Here is a 21543-nt window from a genome sequence, read left to right as displayed (position 1 = left end):
TTAGGCCACACCCATCTTGTGCCTCACCTACATACACTCCATCCGCTTTCTAAGTGGTCCATACCTTTCTGTCTACAGTCTGATCTGAACACAATAGACCAGGTGCTAATTGAAGTTAAATTGGATTAATCTTCTGCTCAAAACCCTCCAATTCCTCCCCATTTTTCTTGGGGTAAAAGCCAACATCTGCACAAAACTCCTATATGATTGTTCCCCTAAACTATCTCCTAACTTCATCTTCTCTTCTGTCTGCTTCATATTCTTCATATTCTTATTCGAACCAAACAGGCTTTCTTGCTATTTCCTGAATATGGCAGGAACATGTGTGAACAAGCTGTCTTCTATATCCAATCCATCATTCTCCAAGATGTCTACATGGCTCCCTCCCTCTCCTCTCTGCTTCTCTCCTGAAAATGTCAACTTCCAAACAAAGCCTACTGTGCCACTGATGGGCAATCCCTGGCCCATGCCATCACTCCAAAACCCTCATGCTTTACTCTGTGTTTTTCCCAAAGCATCTGTCACTGTCAGCATGTTATATAATGCCCTGTTATTTTTAAATGTTTTCTTTTTCCTGCTAAAAACAATTATGCTTCAGGAAGGTAAGCATTTATTTTGTTCATTGTTTTATGAACAAAAAACACAGACTAAATGACTGTTAAGAATTTAGCATCTCCCTTACCATCGCAAAACTTTAGGACTGATAGATTCCTTACCAATTTTTAGATAATATTGATCTTCCTTTAGAAGAAACTGATGCTCTGAGAGTTTAAATGACTTGTTAAAGGCCATGTGATCAAACAAACCCCCAATTGTGAACATTCCAAGGATACTGCCTCGGAGGCCCACACTGCTCTGTTACATCCATCACAATTCATTGCCTGATTTTTAAGGAAAAAAATAGATTCCTGATAAGAGTGGTCATTAAAAAGGTCATAATGTAAAATGTTATTGGAATTATGCATATTTAATAAAAATATATGATACTTTGGATTATCTTATTATTATGGTTTGGATGGAAAATGTCCCCCAAAAGCTCACATGTAGGACAATGCAATAAGGGTCAGAGGAGAAATGACTGGGTTTTATGAGTCTTAACCAATAAGTGATTTAATCCCCTGATAGGATTAACTGGGCAGTAACTGAAGTGGTAGGGTGTGGCTGGAGGAGGTGAGAATTGGGGTATATATTTGTATCTGGCAAGTGGAGTCTCTTTCTCTCTCCCTCCCTCTCTTTCTGATCAACATGTGAGCTGTTTTTCCCTGCCACACTCTTCCACCATGATATCCTGCCTCACCTGGAGCTCCTAGGAATGAGTAGGACTTCTATGGACTTGACCTCCAAAACCGTGAACCCTCAAATAAACTCTTCCTCCTCTGCAGTTGTTCTGGTTGGGTCCTTTAGTCACAGCAGCAAAAAAGGTGACCAAAACATCTATTTACCAATTTTTTAAACTTATAGATACACTTTAAAAGTTGTTTCACCTGGTAAACTGTAGGTTTTTAAAAGACTAATCCATTCATCTTTCTTTTCCCCAAAATTCTAAACATTAATGTGTAGAAATTCATGGAATTCAGGAAAATTAACATCTAAAGCCTTTGAAGAAAATGATGCTTTATATTTACATCTTTGCATTTTATAAAAGCACTGAAATAATAATATCTAATGTTAAGGATAAGTTCTGAGGATATTAGCAATTACACATGTGTGCATAAATGTGCATATACATTGAAAAAGTCACTTGACAACATCAGGACAAACTGCTTAAGCATTCTGGTGGATGGCAGTCCTCAATCAAGTTGACTAGGTCTTTATTCCACTATGTTGGGTCCCTATCATTTGCCAACAAGTATATTAGACTTTGAAGATTCAACAGCTAATCATAAAGACTTGGGGCTTGGATGGTGGCTCAGTGGTACAGTGCTTGCCTAGCATGCATGAGGCACTGGGTTCGAAACTCAGCATCATATAAAAACAAACTAATATATCCACCTAAAACTAAAGATACGTACATAAATAAATATTTTAAAAAAGAGACTTGGCATATTTTCTCAGAGAGCCATGTCTAGTAGGGGAGATAGCATCAAAAATATTATGCACGATAAATCATATTCATAGGTTTCAAAGGAATGGCCCCCAAGCCAGCATTTTCTGGCCTGGGTTTCATCATGTTTTGATGAATTTAACCCTTTGAATACTGGGATATTTCACATAAAAATTCAGTTTTACTCAAAAATCAGAAGAGATAATGACTTCAGTTCCATGTTCCCTGGTGGAACTGATGGGCTGGGGCTGACATGGTGGCCTCATTTGAAGGGATCTATATTCTTTAGTTTGCTGTAGTTTCAATCCCTCTCCTGGACTCATTCTTACTATCTTGAATGATGCTTGCAGGCACTTGTGCCTGCAATCCCTGAAGAAGGTATGACTACACAATCAGAAGAATTCAGTGAAAAATGAAAGTGCAGAATTCTATTCAAAAGGCAGTAAAAAAGGCTTTTCCTGTCTCAGTGATATAACTACCAACCTGCCATGGTGGTTGGTGATTTTAACTTACTCTTTCATATCACATTGCCTTGTTCATGGGCATATGTGAGTTCAGAGCCTCAAAGAGCTCCAGTCTGATCCTGGCTCTCCAGTACCATTCCTAGGCTCCATGGTTAGTGGGAATGAGAAGCAGTCATTGGCTGGAATGGGGATGGGGGGACAGGGCAGACATTGGAGAATCCCTCCAATTATGAGGAGTGGTAGAAATGTATGTGAGTCAAAGCTTCAACTCCCAGGTCCTTGCTTGACTGACAACAAAACACAAATGCATAGATAGAATTACTAGAATTTTCAAGATGGTAACTCAGAGCATTATGCCCAGAGCAAACAGTTCTAGTGAGCAAGAGGTTATGAGCAACAACATTAGTCCCACAGAGCCAGCTGAGGGAAGGGGCCACAAGGATGTGAGGTTTGGGCTTGAGGGAGGTGGAGAAGGGCAACTTTTGAAGGTCTAGGAGTAAGAAGCACAAGGTGAGATCTACACAGCTCAATGTGACGGAGCATGAACATGGAGGAGGCAAGATGAATTAGCAGAAGAAGTCAAGGCATGGTGAAGCCAGGGTAAAGGAATTTGAGTGCTTATCAGAAGTAAGAAAATTAAGCAAACAAGTGAAGCATCAGAGGTGACTGAGAAAGTAAGTCCATTAAAATATCAAGGGCAAAAATAAAGACAAGTCAATTCATAGGCAAAACTGCTCTTTAAATTTAAGCACTCCTTTTCCCAATGGACATATGAGGACTTGGGTTCTTTTTGATAAATTCTATCAGGAATCACTCTATGTGAATTAAAATCCATATTGAGATGCCTACCAGCTCTGTGCTTTCAGACACAGTATTCAACTTCCTTTTGTATAAAATGAGGATAAAAACAGAACCTCCTCCAGGTGGGTCATGAGAAAGGAGGAAGGGAGAGAAGTCTTAGAAAAGTGTTTTGTCACACAAATGTGAGCACAGCAAGTGTGAGCTGTAAATACAATTATTATAGCTCTTTTTATACCCTTTTGTGATATCCAAACTGCACTTGACTTTCATCCCTTGGTGCTTCCCACACATGAACTGGGGTGATCCCCAAACCTGGGGCTCTTTTTTTATGAATTTTGCTCATAGTTTCCTATTCTTTCTCTTTATATTTTATTCAGTTTATTCTGCCTACATGTTGATGCCTCTCAAATGTATACTTACTATCCTAAATCCTTTATCTTATCAATTCTACCTTTACAAGACATTTAACTTGGATAATTCCTTTCAAATACAACTTGCTCACACAGGAGACTGCATGAACAGGGCTATGGTTGAATGTTTATGAATACAGTACATGAAATAGGGTAGATGCTGGACAACACTTTATTGAATGAAGGAAAGGATCTTCATCTTCCTTTTCAAACTTAGAAAAAAAATAGTGTGTGTCTTCCATGATGTTTAATGCTTGAAATATATAAATATATACTGTGATATATAAATCTATCCTTTAATTATTTCAAGTATGTTAGACAAAAAGCTCATCTGTGCAATCAAAGACGAAATATGGAACAGAGGAGTGATTTGCTTAAACTTTCAATTTTTCCCTATCTTGCATTTTTCAAATGACTAATCTTTGGCATTCATAAGCTCTTGATGACTATTGATATATTACTGCCAAATCCCTGGTAGTTTTCAGACAACTGCGTTAACTGGAGTCAGCCAGAATAAAATTAAAAGATGTGGTAAATATAGTGAAATCTCAGATCCCAGAGGGAATGTGGAATGTGCTTTGCAAGTTAAAAGAGAATTATGAAGTGGTAAGGAACATTATTAGTACCAAGGAACTAGAAGTGAATTCTAATCAGTGATAAGTGAATTAATTCTGTGATCTGCATGGACATTTACCTCCTTTGAGAGAGAAAATAGTGACGACTTGAAGCCAGCATGAGCTCATAAATGAAAATTATGTCACTGGAGTTTCATCTCCTTTCTGACAGGGCTTACAGCTGGGTAGATTAGGAAGAAGAATTGAATGGCATAAGGTATTTGGCCTTTCACAGAACAGATCATGATATGCTTATGAAATATGGAGAAATGCAGGCCATGCAATAGCAGCGATGGCTGCATACACAGCTGACTGAACACACATACCCGAAGGGCAGGGATTAACAAGTGCATTTGAATGCACATAGTTCTTTTTCATGTGGTGCCTCAAGGACCTGTATTAGCTCTGTTTTCCCATCATTTTTATCTATTACTTTTATGAATGGACAGGAAATGTGTATAAAATGTGAATGAAATAAGCCTGAGTAGGACAGTAGAAATGATGGATGAAAGAAACAGGTATTTATTAAAGTGTACTCAAAAGTGTTTTATACTGTAGTCATGGGTTTAGACATCCATCTCTTCAGCAGAATTGAGATAAGCTGTCTTAATCTCCTTGTGCCACTAATATTTCACAAAGTCCAGTGTAGAGTGGTGCTTATATGTTGTTTGATAATGAAGGATGAGCGGGATGAGTCAAGTTTAGCAGAATTATGGACACCAACAGAATTACTACTAAAACACGGTTTTCCAAAAGCTAATGAGAGCTTAGGTATTATAATATCAATAGTAGCTAAAGTAGGGAGGTGGACTTCCTGAGTTGCTCTGTAGTTATTAGGCCACTGGGTTTAATTCTGGGGACTTCTCAAACTATAAAGGATCTGAGAAAAGCAACTACTGGACGCATTTTGAGTCTATTTCTTTGAAAAATCTCACAGACATTGAGAATTCAAAAAGGACACAATATGAGTTAGGCTTAATTTGGGAAAAGAAAAGTAAGTTTCTCCTGTTTATTGCAAAGGATTACATTTGGGTCAGTGGGAGAAATTAAAGAAAACATAATTGGATCAATGTCTGAAGCTTGCTGCCTAAAAAAACAAAAATGGTTTCAAGACTGGAGATGCGCATTAGAGGCTAGGTGAAAACTGGCAGAGATATTCTGGGCAAGCTTCTTAACATAATTTAGGAGGTCTCATTACATGGTCTTTAAGACCCCATCAAATCTAAGATTTTAATATTCTCGGATTTAATCTTTGAGTTCTCGATTTATCATGAAATTTAAGGCAAGTGATTCTACACATACAACAGATGCCCATAAATGTATTTATATGTATTGAAAATATAAGAACAATCTGTGTTCACTAGGCACACACATGCTATAGATGTTTGGAATGGCTATTCTATTATTTGTGTTCAAAACAGTCGGGAAAGTTTTACTTCTCTCTATATGTATTCATGCTGAAAAGAAATTTATTAAGCAAGCAAAAGATATATCATAACATTCTGGTTCCAAAATAAACAAGCAGAAATCCTTCAAACTACAAATTTAAAATACTATTAAATTAATATACTGTAATAAGAAAAACCTACAACCTGATGAGAAATATTTATAGGTCAAAGAGGAGCATAAGAAAATGGATAAACATGGTAATAATTCACAAGACCACTGTGTAGCCATGTAAAATATAAAACAGCAAAACAAACACAAATACAGATAAAACATAAAAATAACGGAGGGTTTGAAGAAAGAAAAACTAGTATAAGTTTGATTTACCCTATAAGATTTAGAAATATATTCCAATACAAAAGATAGTATAACTGTATATAACATAAAATTCAAGAAATTTATTAGAATTACTTGCAGAACTTAATCTGTAAAGGAAATAAAAACAAGAAATGATACAATATGAAGACTCCTTAATAAATGATGGTGCAAAAATGCCTAATATGCCAGGTTCTATGGTGCATGCCTGCAATCCCAGTGACCCCAGACGCTGAGGCAGGAGGATTGCAAGTTCAAGGTCAGCCTTGCCAATTTATCAAGGCCCTGTCTCATGATGAAATAAAAAGAAGTGAAATGGTCTAGTGATGTAGCTCAGTGGAAGAGTATTCCTGGATTCAATCCCCAGTAAAACACACACACACACATCATCATCATCATCATCATCATCATAATAGATAAATAAATAAATAAATAAATAAATAAATAAAGCCTAACAATATTTATCCCTTATCACATCATCTATTATAATAAATACCAGATGACTCAAATCACTCCATCAGTTCACTAATTAATTGTAAACAAGGGAAAGCAGGAAGGATTTTCTACCATAGCAAGGGGATGAGGATACATATTAAATTAATACATATTTAAGAAATAGACTGTATCATAAGAACAATATTTTGAAATACAGCAATAAGTCATACAATGTCAACTTCACAGAAAAGCAGAAGTTACGGTAACTTTCACCCCAAATAGCATGAAGTCCGTGAAACTATTTAAGGCTGGGAAGATGAGTAACAAATGCCTACACGCTCGGGTTCGGGTTTCTAACTGCTATTCTCCATTGAAAGAAACTAGGGTTCCCTGGAAAGTGGGTGGACCTGGAACTCAGAAATGCAAGATGAGCCTGGAGCACTTATGATAAGGCAGGGAGTAAAGAAAGTGAGAAAGTGAAGGAAGAATGAAGACTAAAGTGAAGGACTAAACAGTGGGAGAGAGCAAATCATCAAAAGGACACAGAAGCACAGAGCACCCGAGGCTAAATCTGGAACAATTTGAGTCAAGATAAATACTAATAATAGATTACAAACCATAGGATATAGAACATTTTTATGATCTCACATTGATAGAAATAGATAAGTTGTATCCATGAATACATAATTAAGTAGATAAGCTAAATAAATGAACAGGGACTTCTAGCAATCTAATGTAAAAGATAATACTTGAAACATGAAGATTTATATATTCAAAATTGCTTGTGCATTAATCCATTAATTCCAGCATTATTATAATAACTGAATACCTGAAATGGTGGTTTGCCTGGAGGTGAGTTAGTTTACAATTATTAAAATTCCACAAAATGTCTGAGAAAATATGAATACACAAAACACTCAACATCTGTATTTATAATGTGTGCTTCAATTTGGTTAAAATACACATGAGTGTGAACGTTGTGTATTTGTGTGTGTGACTGTGAGTATGTGGATGTATTAACATAGGAAATGTTCAAAATGGTAAAGTCACATTGAAATAAGAAAAAAAAAAAACATGCATGATGGTATTGGATTTTGTTTACAAATTTTCCAAGTTTTCACTTTCATGTATAAAATTTGTAAAATACAGGTAATTGGCAACAGGGAATGCATACCTCAAATATTTTAAATAGAAATAGTTTGGGCCATAATACAGGCAAATACATGACTTTCTTCATTTGTTTACGCTAGCTTAAAAGGCCACCATATATTTCTCTACTGCATTGCTTTATGTGAAAAAAGTTAGGTAGAAACAAAAGTCTCACCCCCCCCCCCCCCTGCAAATAAGAGGAAGGGTATAAATTATTAACTTTATCTTGTTTTGGAATATGTCCACACAATGTCTCACATATGAATAAAAAAAAGATTCATCTACTCTTATAGATCATTTTTCTACCAAATAATTTTACTTTCTAAAGTGTTATTTTTTATCATACAGATACAATTTTCGAATGAAATATGATATACATAATATGTATTAAATTAATATTTGAAATTTCAATGTTTTTATTAATTAAGTGAACTCATCAGTTGAATCCAAATATATATATCAGTTGAATCCAAACATCTATAATAAGATGCTACTGCATCTATAGGATGTATCTATAGAATGTATATATACTTTAGCACATTCATTTGTAAAATATTTATACACATTAAGCATTTTTTATGTGTCAATTTTCTCTCTAGAATAAGCACTCTGTATGTAACTATATAGCATGCAAAATTTTAATGTTTCAGTGAATAATTTAATAATGTATACTATGTTAAATAATTTCATGCAAAATTAATATTTTATCTTATACGTTTAAATAATGACATCTAAAATTTTATAACATAATGAAAAATGGACAATGGGTGAAATAAATATATGTAACAAAATAAAAATAAGACACTTAAAATAAATTAGAACACAGTATGTTGTAGTTTGACTCTAACTATCCACACCAATGATCTGGTTGTGATTTCTATATTTGCAGCAAGTACTGTCTGGTCTTAGAAGGTGTGTATTCATTGCTTCACATTCAAATAAAATCAGTTCATTTAATCTTATGGCTGATTTGTCTACAAAATATTTTTTATTTTTTAAAAATATAATCTGTATCATACATGTACAATCTTCTAAACATAAGATGTAGATAAAGTATGGCATTTCAAATATTAGAATATTTCTCTTTTTCAAGAGCCATCTGGGGAACACCAAACAAAAAATGTGGCAATAGCTGTTATCCTTTATTTCTGCTAAAAATATTATGTCTAGGAAACCAATCTATGGATAAAATAAGTCTCTTCATTTTTTAATTCTGCTCACTTACCTGATTTGCCAGCGCACAAGAGTGTCTGGCTCACAGTTCATAGTCAATATATGTTCAATTAAAGAAAATTGAAGTACACTATTTCTTTATGATATAGCTATGACAAGCTTTCATTTTGATTCATGTGAAGTTATAGAACTGTAGATTCATTAGCTAATCAAAGTGATATTATTAAACAAGAAAAGCCCCATATACAGTGAGACCAATTAAGTATGAATATGAAGAATACCAAATACAATCATCATACAAACACAATCCTCTGTAGACTTTTCAGTTGTGTGAGTGTGTAATAGAGGAAGAGGGACCATCGTTAATAAGGCGATATTGGAAAGCTGTGGTTTACAAATGTGATTAAGAAAAGGGTCTGCTGTTAATCAAGTAATGAGAGATGGATGTTTTACATAATTAAACTCCTGATGAAAATGTCAGTAATGGAAGTCGGGAAGACAAATTGGAAAACACAAATTTAATCTTATAGACATCTATACCTTCTGAGGACTCATTTTCCTAAAGTAAATAAAGAACAAATTTCAGTAGGTAGACAAATAGTGTTTATTCTCTCCAAAACAAGATACTTAGCAAAAAAGGTTAAGTCAAATCTAATATCAGTTCCTACTACCATAAAGAAATATTTTTGTATGGATTAATAAAATTAACAAAAATAATCATAAAAGCTATTTATGGGGATACAACTACAGTTGACATTCTATAAGATTTGCTAGTCAACCTGTGAATATGACATGCATTTGAAAATCTCACCCTCTCCTTTCTTTTTTTCACATGTGTATGCATGTGTTTGTGTGGAAATCTATTGTTATGACATGTTTTTTGGAATAATGCAGAAACACAGTTTTCAGATTCAAACCTTCTGATATGGTCACAAAAAAAAAATCCCTCAGGGCTTCTTATGGTGGTGCACACCCATTGTCATAGCGACTCAGGAGACTGAGGCAGGGAGATCACAAGTTCAAGGCAAGCCTCGGGCACTTGATAAAGCCCTAAGCAATTTAGCAAGATCCTTCCTCAAAACAAAACCAAAAATAAAAAAGGAAAAGGGGTTGGGAATATAGCTCAGTGGCAAAGTGTCCCTGGTTCAATCCCAGTACCAAAAAAAAAAAAAAAAAAAATACGGCAAAAAACATCTATCACACTGCATTCTGTTCAAGAACTGTGAGAAATAACTGTGTCCTGGTATCCCTCAAATTTGTAAGAATTAAAAGCAATTTTTGTTTTTTCTTTCTATTAAAATTTCGGGAGAATGTGTGAAAGTAGATTAAACTCTTTCAGACCCTTCAAGAGAAAGCACTGTTCTTTGTAGCAAAAGAAAAAAAAAAAAATAGGCCTTGCAAGCAATTCTGAAAACACAACTAGGATCCATTTTGATAGTCTTCTATCCTCCAAGTCAAAGCAGTGGAAGTCTGCTACCAGCACTTTCAGGAAAGGCACTGTTGACTTCTCCTTTTCTATCTCATTTCATCATGATTTTTTCATTGGATTTACTTAGTCAATAATTGGGAGGGGGGAAAAAAAAGGATTCCTTACCCCTTGGGTGAGATGTGATGGAGTCCACTAGCGAAGGGTCCTTTTCTCCATCTTTGCTGCCTCCGCTGCAGCCTTCGCTACCGCCATCTCTCTCAATCAGTTTATCTACCATAGCAATAATGCAGTTCAGGCTCTTCCCCACGTTGGCCCACACCCTATCCTGAAAAGAGCATGAGTATCACTACATGCTTTGATTGCAAGAACAAGACAAGGCAAAATCAGGTGCATCCAGTTTAGAGAAGCAGTGAGGCAGGTGGAGGAACTCGCTGAGATTCTCTCATTAGGTCAGACTGTGGATATACAAGAAATCCGTTTTCTCTGAATAAAGCCCAAATAAAGTTTTCCTCAGTCTCTTTTAGTGAGTCCATTATTTTTTCTCTGTCATAAAGAGATGATTAACTTATAAAATATTAATCCATCACTGACTACAAATTATGACAGTTGAAACTAGAGATACCTGTTATCTTTATCAACACTTAGTAAGAAAGATACAGCAAAGATACAGCAGTATTTTTAAAGAATAACTAGCTCTTGCATTACAAATCCTGTTTTAAAAAGTTGTGGTACCTCATAGATAATTGGAAAATTGCTATTTTAACCATTTTATGTATATAGTTCACTACCATTAATTATAATCACATTTTTGTGAAACCATGACCTCTTATCCTTTATCAGATATTTTCATTTGCATTAACTAAAATTCTGCACCACTCAGACATGAATTCCCCATCCCTGGCAACCATCATAGTTTCGTGTAACTATGACTTTGACTACTCTAGATACCACAAAATCCTGAAAGTGTGGCTGGCCTTCAGACCACCTCTAACAGAATGGCCTAGTAGATTAATAAGCAGATCCTTGGGATCTACAGAGTCCATCAGAACCACTGGGGACAAATCAGTGTAAATTAAAACAAAAAATTTTAATATTTTTATAGTAGATGGACACAGTACTTTTATTTCATTTTTTTGTAGTGCTGAGGATCGAACCCAGTGCCTCACATGTACCAGGCAAGCACTCTATCAACCGAGCTGCAGCCCCAGCCATATAAATTAAAATTTTGACAAGCTTATCATATGCTTCTGACCACATCAAGTCTCAAAACCTCTAAGTCATTTGGTGTGATTTACTTCCTAGGAAGTGTCTCACATTACCAAGAAGTCTCTGGGTCACTAATCTTCAGATTAGTACCCATATTTGTTTAGGGTGATGCACCAAACTGAATTCTTTGATTCATAAAAATTGCATTAACTTATTTATTTATTATTTTGGGGGACCAAAGATGGACCCCAGTGCTTAACCACTGAGACACGTCCCTAGCCCTTCTTTATTTTTTGAGACAACTTCTCACCAAGTTGCTTAGGGCCTTGCTAAATTGCTGAGGCTACATTTGAACTTGGGGTCTTCCTGCCTCAGCCTCCCAAGCTGCCAGGATTACAGGTGTGTGCCACTATGTTTGTCCCCATGAATTTTTTTTTTAAAACAGACATTTTAAACATAGTTATCCAGATGGAAGTCTATCACCCCTGGCTTCCTTCCTCACTGTTCTTTGCACTTGAATTAGATGAAGGCACTGACTCCCCTATCCCTATCTCCAGATTAAAGATCCAAATGGATTTCTGGTCCTTTCCCAGCATTATGCCACAGAGTAATCTTTCAGTGAGCACCTTCTCTGTCCTAGAGCTATTTTAGGCACCTGGAGTATCATTAAATATAAAGACAAACTCAAATATAGTATGTCGTTGGTAGTTTGTATATTCTCCCCCAAAATGTATATTTATCACCTAAGTTAATTTCGCTAGTTTGTAAATAAGTAAACTAATTTGGGAGAGGATAAATCTATGGAGAGAGAACTTAGTGGAATTTACATTATTTGATGCTTGTCTCTTGTAATGACTAAGTTAGATGAATAATTCAATCATATTAAACCAAATGTAGGTCTGGATAGTCACACAGTTGAGCTGAGGAAGTAATGGGGGGTTTTAGAAAAGCAAAGGAAAGTTAGAAAAGGTAATTCTGAGGTCCTCATGTGAGATGCTACTAGGAGACTTTGGGGCAAGCACTTCATCTCTGGGGAACCAGAGTTTCCTCCTCTATAATTTGGTAAGATAATTCCTGCTCCACCTGCCTCACCATGCTGTGGTAGGAACCAAGTATCACAGCATGATTTCTAGCAAAGTGTTTGGAAAAAATTATTACATTTTTACACAATTTTATCCAGCTTTATGGGCTTCCCTAAATGAGTCAAGTTTCTTTCCCTCAACATATAATCCTGAATGGGAAGTATGCTATGAATCACAAACGATTATAAAAATCCTTCCCTTGAAAGGAGATCTTTCCTCCCAAAACTGAAAGCACTTCTCTTCAAGAAAATGAAGACCCTGATCACATCTGTGGAGTACATCACCCTCTTCCTACTGTCTGACAAGATGAAGGGAGGTACCTCTGAGCCAGGAACCAGGGGGGCCAAGGAAGCTCACCTGTGCAGGAGAGGTGGGGGAGGAAGGGCAGGCAGCCTGAGGGCCAGGTATCACTCACATTGGGCTCTCACATTCCAAACCCAATAGCCAACTTGACCTTTATTCAGAATACGACTGAATGACTACCAACTACCAACTGCATCTTTAAGGTGGTTCAATTGAAAAATCCAGCACCAGTCTAGCTAATCCTGGGAACAAAAACGCTTACTTGGGAGAGAAAAGGGGGAGGAGATTCTCCTCAGTTTTCCAGGTTAGCTTTGTACATGAGATACATTTTCAATGCTCTTTCTTTTGCCAGTGTTGAAAGAAACTTTATATTTTGAACAAATACCAAAAGTAATGTTTCATGCTGCCTTCCTGATGGAGAACAATATCAAGGATGGATCAACTGCTCTTAATGATGTTCTGAAGAGCCCGCACATAAAGAACATTAAAAGATAATGTGACATTCACACCTGTATACTGGCAGACTCACCCTATTCTTTATCTTTGGAAAAGAGATGGTGAGAGAACTCAGCTTTGGTACACTGCCTCCTTCTCTTTAATGGCCTCTACAGAGTAGATTAAAGTTATTGATTTGTGCCTTTGTCTCTCAGGCTGGACTGTGAACGATTTGAGAGTTCTATTCACACTGTAGACAAAGGGCCTGGTTCTCTGTGACTTTTGTTGGAAGAAAGGCACAGAAGGAGGGAGGAAGCAAGAAGGAGGAGGAGTGGGGTGACTCCACTTCAGAGAAGAAGAGCTGGTATCTATATTCATTTGACATATGCACATTGGCTAATTTAACCTTCGAAAACTGCCAAATGAGCTTAATATTATTGACTTAGTCTTTAGGGAAATGAAGAGACTTTGGGTCAAAGATGTAGAATAACTATTTTCAACACTAAAATGTTAGAAATGTTCTAGAAATACAAACTTTTGGGCTCCGAAGACTTCATTCTCTCGCCAGAAGAGTCAGAAGGAGGGGCCAGGAAAGTCAGATAGATGGGAGTGTCATTTTGCAGGAGTAAGATGAGGATAAGTTATCTGAGACTTGAAAATGAGTCTACCAGCAGCTCCTAGACTTAACAATGACTCTACAATATGAACACACTGGTCAGATGTACCCATAAGTGTGAGTCCAAGAGTGTCCCAGTAACAGGGATGGAGCAGTGCCTACTGGGCTACCGTGGCTTCAGGGACCATCAGCCTGAGTCAAGGAATATAAATGGCCAACATTTACAGAGGATCAAGGCCTCAAGTCCATTCAAGTGACTGGAACAGAACAAAGATTAAAAGTTACAGGAGGAAAGATAATAACTCAGTTAACGAAGAGCCTTGAGTATAAGGTGGTCCATTACTTTGAAAATAGGATATCAAGGATAGGTGGGCAAGATGCTTAAAGGGGAATCTTGAATATCTGAGTTTTTTCAAGCAAGCCAGTTTCTTTACATCTCTGTGAAAACATGCACAAAGTACAATAACCAGCAATTACACCTTCTCGTTCTGATGACTATTACTCACAAGGCCAGCTCAAATTCTTCTTGATTGAATTGTTGGGTCTACTCAGTGAGGCAGCCCCCATGCTGAAGAAGGCTGGTTAGGGAGAAGACAATGGGAGCCCAGGAGCCTGGCTGCAGAATAAGGAACCTCTAGACCTCCACCTTCTCTTTAGCCTGAGGAAGTAGGAATAGCCTCCCCATCCTGTTTAGTTCTTCTTCCCCATGAGAGGGTTAAAAATGACCACTACCTATCACACACACACACACACACACACACAACACACACAAGATTGATGGGCCTTTCCCCAGAAATAGCAGCCAATACCCTGCTGGGCCTCTGGCTGTGCTAAGGAGCAATGGAACGTTAGTGGGTCCCAGTGTAACCTTTATCGTGGAGGCTTAATTTTAATCAATGTTGTTAACCTTAATGGAACTTTCATATCACCTCCTTGGAAAGGTGAAGTGGCTGTAAACCTTTTCTGATTACTGAGGTTACAAAATGAGTGAGGAACTAGTTGCAATGTTTATTCCATTCTAAGTCAGGTGTGGTCTAGGCCATAATTTATTTCCTGGTTAGGATCTAAGTGAATATAAAGGTCAAGTCCAAGGACACACCTGCAAAAATTTGATGGATGCATCAGTAAGTAGCCAGGGGGCCCTGACAGTTGGCAGAGTTAGTTAGGATAGGGGTCATAGTGCTTTCTCAGCATGTCACATGTTTATGAACTTGGTGGTATTCAAGAGAAATCCTGAGTGCTTTGGATCAGCAGTTAACTTCAAAAGGAAATTTCAGTAATGCTTAGCTGATCAACTTTTCTAAGGCCAAATTTTGATTAGCAAGTATGTGAAGACGCAACCAGAGCTGATATGGAGAGCCACAATAGCCCTGTCAGATATGTATTTCCATGAATAATTTCCCACTTGTCATTATCAATTTTAGAGGTCTTTGATTAGAAATAGTCAGTGAATTAACAAAGCTGATCCCATCTTTATAAAGGAGCTTCAGTTTATCCTTGAGCTGAATGAGAGCAATTTGTTCTATACTGGCCAAGTTCCTTAACGCTGCAAACCTTTATTCCTTTAACATCTTGATAGCTCTTCTCTATGAACCCTAACTTTATCAAGCCAGGTAGGTAAAAGAAGTTGCATGTTAAATATTCTATGGTCCAGTTAGTACATGGATGTTCCAAGCTACACAGCACTCAAAACACACACACACACACACATAAACATACACACACACATCTACTTAACATGGACTTCTGAGATCTATCAAAATTAAATGATCTTTGCCAATCTTTACTTCCTATTCATTTTTCTGCTTTGATTTCACTTAGTTGCTCATGTTTAAAGCCTTGACCTTCACTTCACACTCAGTTCAAATCTACTCCTCTTATTCTGACATTCAGTCCTTAGTCACACAAATGGACTCGGATAGTTAGCTACTGTTTGTCCAGAGGTGACCTCCCCGTGAGCCCCTGGTTTGGATCCTGCTCAGACCTACATTATTAGCTTCACACTGTCAGGTCTATGCATGAATGCCATGTTCACCTTCATTGATCGCCATGTCTATTTTATCACTCCTGGTCAAAAGTAGTCTTAATTCTGCAGCTGCTATCACATTCTTCTCTCAGCCAAGAGGCACCTCATAGCGTAAAATTCGATAATTCCTATTTCTCCTTAGTCTTCAAAATGAAAACTTCATTCAGATCAGATCTCTTGCTGCCCTAAAGACATGCTCTTAAATTAGATCAACCCATATTTACCAGGCATTTGCTATATGCCTGCTCAGTGCTAAAGATCAAAACTTGAGAGAAACTAATATTTGTGTCATGACAGGCTAATTTTTAAGCCTAGAATAACTTCTCCCTTATTTCTATCAATCTAAATTCATTTCTGTTCAAGGCTCACCCATGTCCATGAATTATTCATGTTACTCTCTCTCTGCATAACATGCTCTTTATGCCATTTATTTCTAATAAAGAATGGACTCTATGAGGAGAAGGATTATCCATTCATCCTTTTATTTTCAGGTTCTACTACTCACTCACCAGGATATAAATGAGAATAAATAAATCAATAAATGAAAGAGAGAAGGAAGGGAAAGGATGGTTCCTTCATCCTTTCCAACTCTCAGGTAACCTCTCTGAATGTTTTTGACATTTTAATATTGATCATTTCACCATATGGAGTCTTGAAATACATTTCAATGTTTGCTTGTTTTATGACTGCTAGTTATCTCACTTAAATTTCATATTGCTATTAAGTTCAGGTTCCAATGAAGCACCTATATGTTGTAGCATACAATTTATACTTAGTATCTGTTGACTGATTAATATGCTCTTTAGAAGCATATTATATTATGAAACAACCATAAGAAGTTTTTATTATGTGCATCCTCAAATTGAAGTTGGAACCAAGTTCCTTCTCTGAATGACTGAATAGACCCTAATAAATGCTGCATCATACTGAAGGTTTTATTTTAGTGAACATTTGTTTAATAACAAGTGGGAAAATCCCAATGATCAACTGAAGCTTTTAATTTTAAATTGATAATAAAATGTTATCTGCAAATCATTATATACAAGCACAACTGGTTGACCTAGGTAATGTCAAAAATTGATTTTTTAACTGAATGTATCCTAATATATCCAGTCAATAATCTCTCTATATATTCCTCAGCATTTCCTTTACTTAGTCACCAAATTTGGACTTTCAAAGATTTCTATTGAGAAATAATATTTCATTATTTGCAATAATATATATTAAAGTTTGAGGGTGCTTATTTTGAATGTGATTATACATTTCAAAAGTATTTATATGCAAATTTGTGCAGTTATCAAAATGTATACATTGAACCAGGTATTGTAAGAGACAGGAGAGTATCCAAAGGGGGATGATGACATTCAACTTAAAACCACAGGAAACTCACCATCACCTTTTTGGAATAAAATATCCCTATTAAAACACAGGTGGACTTGGAGGATGAGCTGTTGGTTCCACAAATCTGTCCTTTCACCTGTTCCTACATTAACTGCAAAATCCTTGAAGTAGACAGTACGAACACTGTGTTAAGTGCTATAAAACAGTGAACTGAAGGTGAAAGTATTAACTGCATGTGGGAAATCTAGAAACAGGCAGGATTTCATGAATATGCATGCACATAAAAATCTCATTTGGGGTTTCTTTTCTTTAATAGAACATTTGTGCATTTTAATGGACAGTCATGAACTTTGCTTAATCACCTTTTTCTGGAATCTAATATGGGATAAGTATTCCAAGCACATTTCTTGAGGGTGAAATGAACTGGAGAAGTCAAGGAATGTTTCTCATCCATCACGAAAATAGATGGTAGACTACATTCAGTTGTCATATAGGGAACTACTGGCCTCATTCTCCCTGTCCTTTCTGAAGGGGAAAGTGATTACAGAAAAGCCTCATGCTTGTTCAGGTAATATATGGACTTTATTAACAAGGTGTTTGATGTAAGTATTGCTCTGAGTTTATGCTACTTTTCTAAATTTGATACAATTATTGAAAAATTATTAAAGGTCGATGTGGATTATCCATTGCCCTTATGTGATATGAACACATTTACTGTAATAAAAAAGAGAAAATGTTCTCCTAGCTCAAGAATGGAACTAAGACAGGTGCAGTGGCACATGCCTGTAATCCCAGCATCTTGGGAGGCTGAGGCAGGAGGATCCTGAGTTCAAAGCCAGCCTTAGCAACTTAGCAAGACCCTGTCTCTAAATAAAATATGAAAAATGTCTAGGGATGTGGCTCAGTGTTAAGCACCCCTGGATTCAATCCCCCCAAAAAGGAATGCAGACTAAGATTCACAATCTGATTCATGTTTGCCTGATTCATGTTTGCAACATAAATGAGGGAATTAATTGGGTAATTGAGATGTTGAACTGTGGCCTAATACAGAAACACAGTTCCATTAAAAAATGCATTTGGGATATGACTAAATAATAAGAATAGCTTTCAATGTTGTGCACTTTGCTAGAATGAATCAGAATATAAAGGATCAGAAGCTTATATTTTAAACAATTTATTTGAATAGGGATAGGAAGATTTAGCCCCAAGCCTATCAATGTAATGTTGAAATTAAATCACAGTGTTGCAGAGAATAGCATAATTACTAGAAGCCACAAAAACTGGGTCAACCTAATAATTTGGTTGGATGACATGCCTTCATACTTTGGACAAACTAATCTTGGAATCCCAGCTGCTGGAAGCATCTGGTGTGGAGATGAAGAGAAATAAATGTTATATTTCATTTTTACCAGCTGGAAGATGAAGAACACTATGCGAGCCTATTTCCTGGTACAGATTGTCATAGAATCCCAAATAATCCTTTGGGGTTTAATTGTTTACTAACTTTTTAAGGAAAACAAACCTTTAAAGCACTCAATCATTTACTAAGTAAAATTCAGCAAATAACAAGCATTTTGTAAGCACTCATTTTAGTTTCAATCTCTACCATATTGACTAGATAATTATTGTCCAGATTCATATGTCATCAACTTCGTCAACAAAACAACAGAGAAGCCTCAAACAATTTAGTTAACAATGATTCTTCTTCCTGACCAGAAAAGAAAGGTTGTTAGATGTATAAGCAGGACAAGACACAAGAGTCATTTACTAACATGAACTCAATTCCAAAATATTTATTACAAGAATAAAGGCAGTTATTCAAGCTAGGAAATTTTTATAGCCAAGAACAGAAATTATGTAAAATGAAGAATTACAAAAAGGGAACTACTGTACTCTTATGTGCAAACCTAAGCCAACATAACCAGAGAATATTTTCATATATCACAGAAACCCAATTACACTAATTTAAAACACTGAACTACTTCTAGAAGTTGACTAGATTTGTAATAAGTGCTGAAACTTTTCTAACAACTAATTAAGAAAAAGAAATACACACAAGGCTCTATCTCCAATTCATTTAATGGCACAGTCTCCAATTTTCAATTAGCTACAGTTTCTTTGGATTTACTCATTGTGTCAAAGTTGAATAAAACTTTGAAAATAATCTGAAATGATTATGACTCTGGCAAAATTGTTTCTGTCTTTTTAAAAGGGATTTCCATCCCTTGGCAAAGGCATTTTTTTTTTCAATAGAAAGTGGTTGCTATGGAAATCAGTAAGAATCTTATAGAACAATCAAACTTAATATTGTTTGTAAATAAAGCAAATTATACTAAGATGATAGAGTTAGAATTAACTTTTTGGAGTGGGAAAGCGTTTCCTGTAATTGAGGTTAATTTAGACAACATACTTTCTAGAAACACTGGATTCTGAAAGAGATGCAGAAATGATATGAAGGAAGGTACAGAGAGAAAAGGTCGGGACCTTCATTATCACTCTATGGTCATTTTGCCTTTGAAGGAAACCAAGAGAAACTGGTCAATCAGTCATTAACTGCAAAAAAAAAAAAAAAATTAGGAAAACTTTTTCCTCTGGAAGATATTTTTTTTTCCTAGTACCAGCTCTAGGAAAAAAAAAATACTCAAGTATTCCCAAGAGAAGCGGGGAGGGGAGCAACGACCAGGTAGACCAGGCTCACTCTTGACAAGCACTGAGATTCTTCCCAAGTTTTCCAAATGTTGCTAATAAGCTCAACCTTCCATTTCTTTGGTGCACACTTGAAACTCCCCATTCTCCACTTTCCGTTCTTCTCATCACCTTCTCTTAGCATATGAGTCCTTTCTGTGGACAGAATAAAAGCCACCCACCCCCCCTTCACCGGAGTCCTTCTTCACATGGTCCCTGCAGCCTCAGCAGAAAAGAGCACTTTTGCCTAGGACTCCATGAACTGAGTCTCTTCCTTCTCTTGTAAGTATCCTGCTCCATTAGTAATCACTTCTCTGACTCCTAAAAGCCTAAAGCAATTTAAAAAGAAAATAAGTAATAATCACACACAGACACACCAACCACCTCTCCATGAGGCAACTATTGCAATCCCCTGCTAAAAGTACACCTCATCCCCTTTCCTTTTTTTATTTTGATTTAAGATGACTTTTTATTGATGCACTATAATTGCAACCAATAGTGGGCTTCACTGTTGCATATATATATATATATATATATATATATATATATATATATATATATACACACATTTTCTTGAATTATTAACTTCTACTCACAGAATTACTTACCTTCCCATTTGAAATACCTAGGAGACTCACATTCTCAAAAATTATCCAAAGAAAAGAAAACAAGGAGAGAAGAAGAAGAGGAACAATTTTGAGCAGAAGGAAGAAATTGGGGTGTGGGAGAGGGATTGCATATCACAAGGAGGGTAAAATGGAAAAACAAAACATACCCAATTTCCAAATCCTCACTTGATTTAACACAAAATGGTAATTTTTATCTCAAAAGGTTAACACTCTCTATTTAATTAAATGAGATATAACTTGTTTCCCCTATTTACCCAAACTGTTTAAAATTCACAATCCACATTTTATGATCTATACCCAATCTCCCCCACTTCTCTCAAAGGACAGATTTGATTCTCCTAATAGGATTATATAATTCAGATTTTTTTAAAAAAAACACATAATAATAACGTTGAAGGAATGCAACGCATTTTCCTGGACCTATCCAGTTAATACAGCATCACTGCACAGGTAAACCATTTATTTCACGACCATCCTGAGAGGTAAGCAGAACAGGTGCTATTTTCTTTTTATAGTTGAGAAAATTGAACTTCAGAGAGGTTAAGAGGTATGCACGCCTTGGAGCTGTGAATAAATTGAAGAAAGTGCAGATAAAAGGGGGAAATATTAGATTTGCTCTTTTGAAAATGCTTCAGCAGGAGAAACGCCATCTTAATCAGCAACAACACTTATTCAGCATTTATTTACCTCTTGAAGCCAAGCTCTGTGTTTCCTGTGATAGAAATTTTTTACAGAGAAAGAGCAGGCATCACTTTGTAGTCCCTCAGATAGCAAGTTTTTTGGGGAGATCATGGCTGCTCAAATAGTTCATTCCCTAAACACTTAAATTCTAGACTGGCAATAGCTTCACATCTAATGTAGCTGGCCCAGTTTTTTTTTTCTCATTGTTAAATATATGAATCAGAGTTTCTCTTTGTATGTGTGTGTGTGTGTGTGTGTG

At 36.3% G+C, this 21543-nt stretch overlaps 1 protein-coding gene across 6 annotated transcripts in view; it reads right to left on the bottom strand.

Annotated features, from left to right (window-relative positions):
* Positions 1-21543, bottom strand: part of Inpp4b (inositol polyphosphate-4-phosphatase type II B) — a 799925-nt gene that overhangs the window by 102358 nt on the left and 676024 nt on the right. For all 6 annotated transcript variants that reach the window (XM_046459556.2, XM_046459553.2, XM_046459554.2 and 3 more), the window contains one exon: positions 10446-10605. In XM_046459556.2, coding sequence (XP_046315512.1) covers positions 10446-10605 — 160 coding nt within the window. The remainder of the gene's footprint in view (positions 1-10445; positions 10606-21543) is intronic.

This window comes from Marmota monax, unplaced genomic scaffold (assembly GCF_021218885.2).
Source record: "Marmota monax isolate L192 unplaced genomic scaffold, Marmota_monax_Labrador192_F-V1.1 WCK01_AAM20220418_F8-fsc00039, whole genome shotgun sequence".
Classification (NCBI taxonomy): domain Eukaryota; kingdom Metazoa; phylum Chordata; class Mammalia; order Rodentia; family Sciuridae; genus Marmota; species Marmota monax.
Note: the sequence above shows the minus strand (reverse complement) of the source record. Positions and strands in the feature narration are given on the sequence as shown.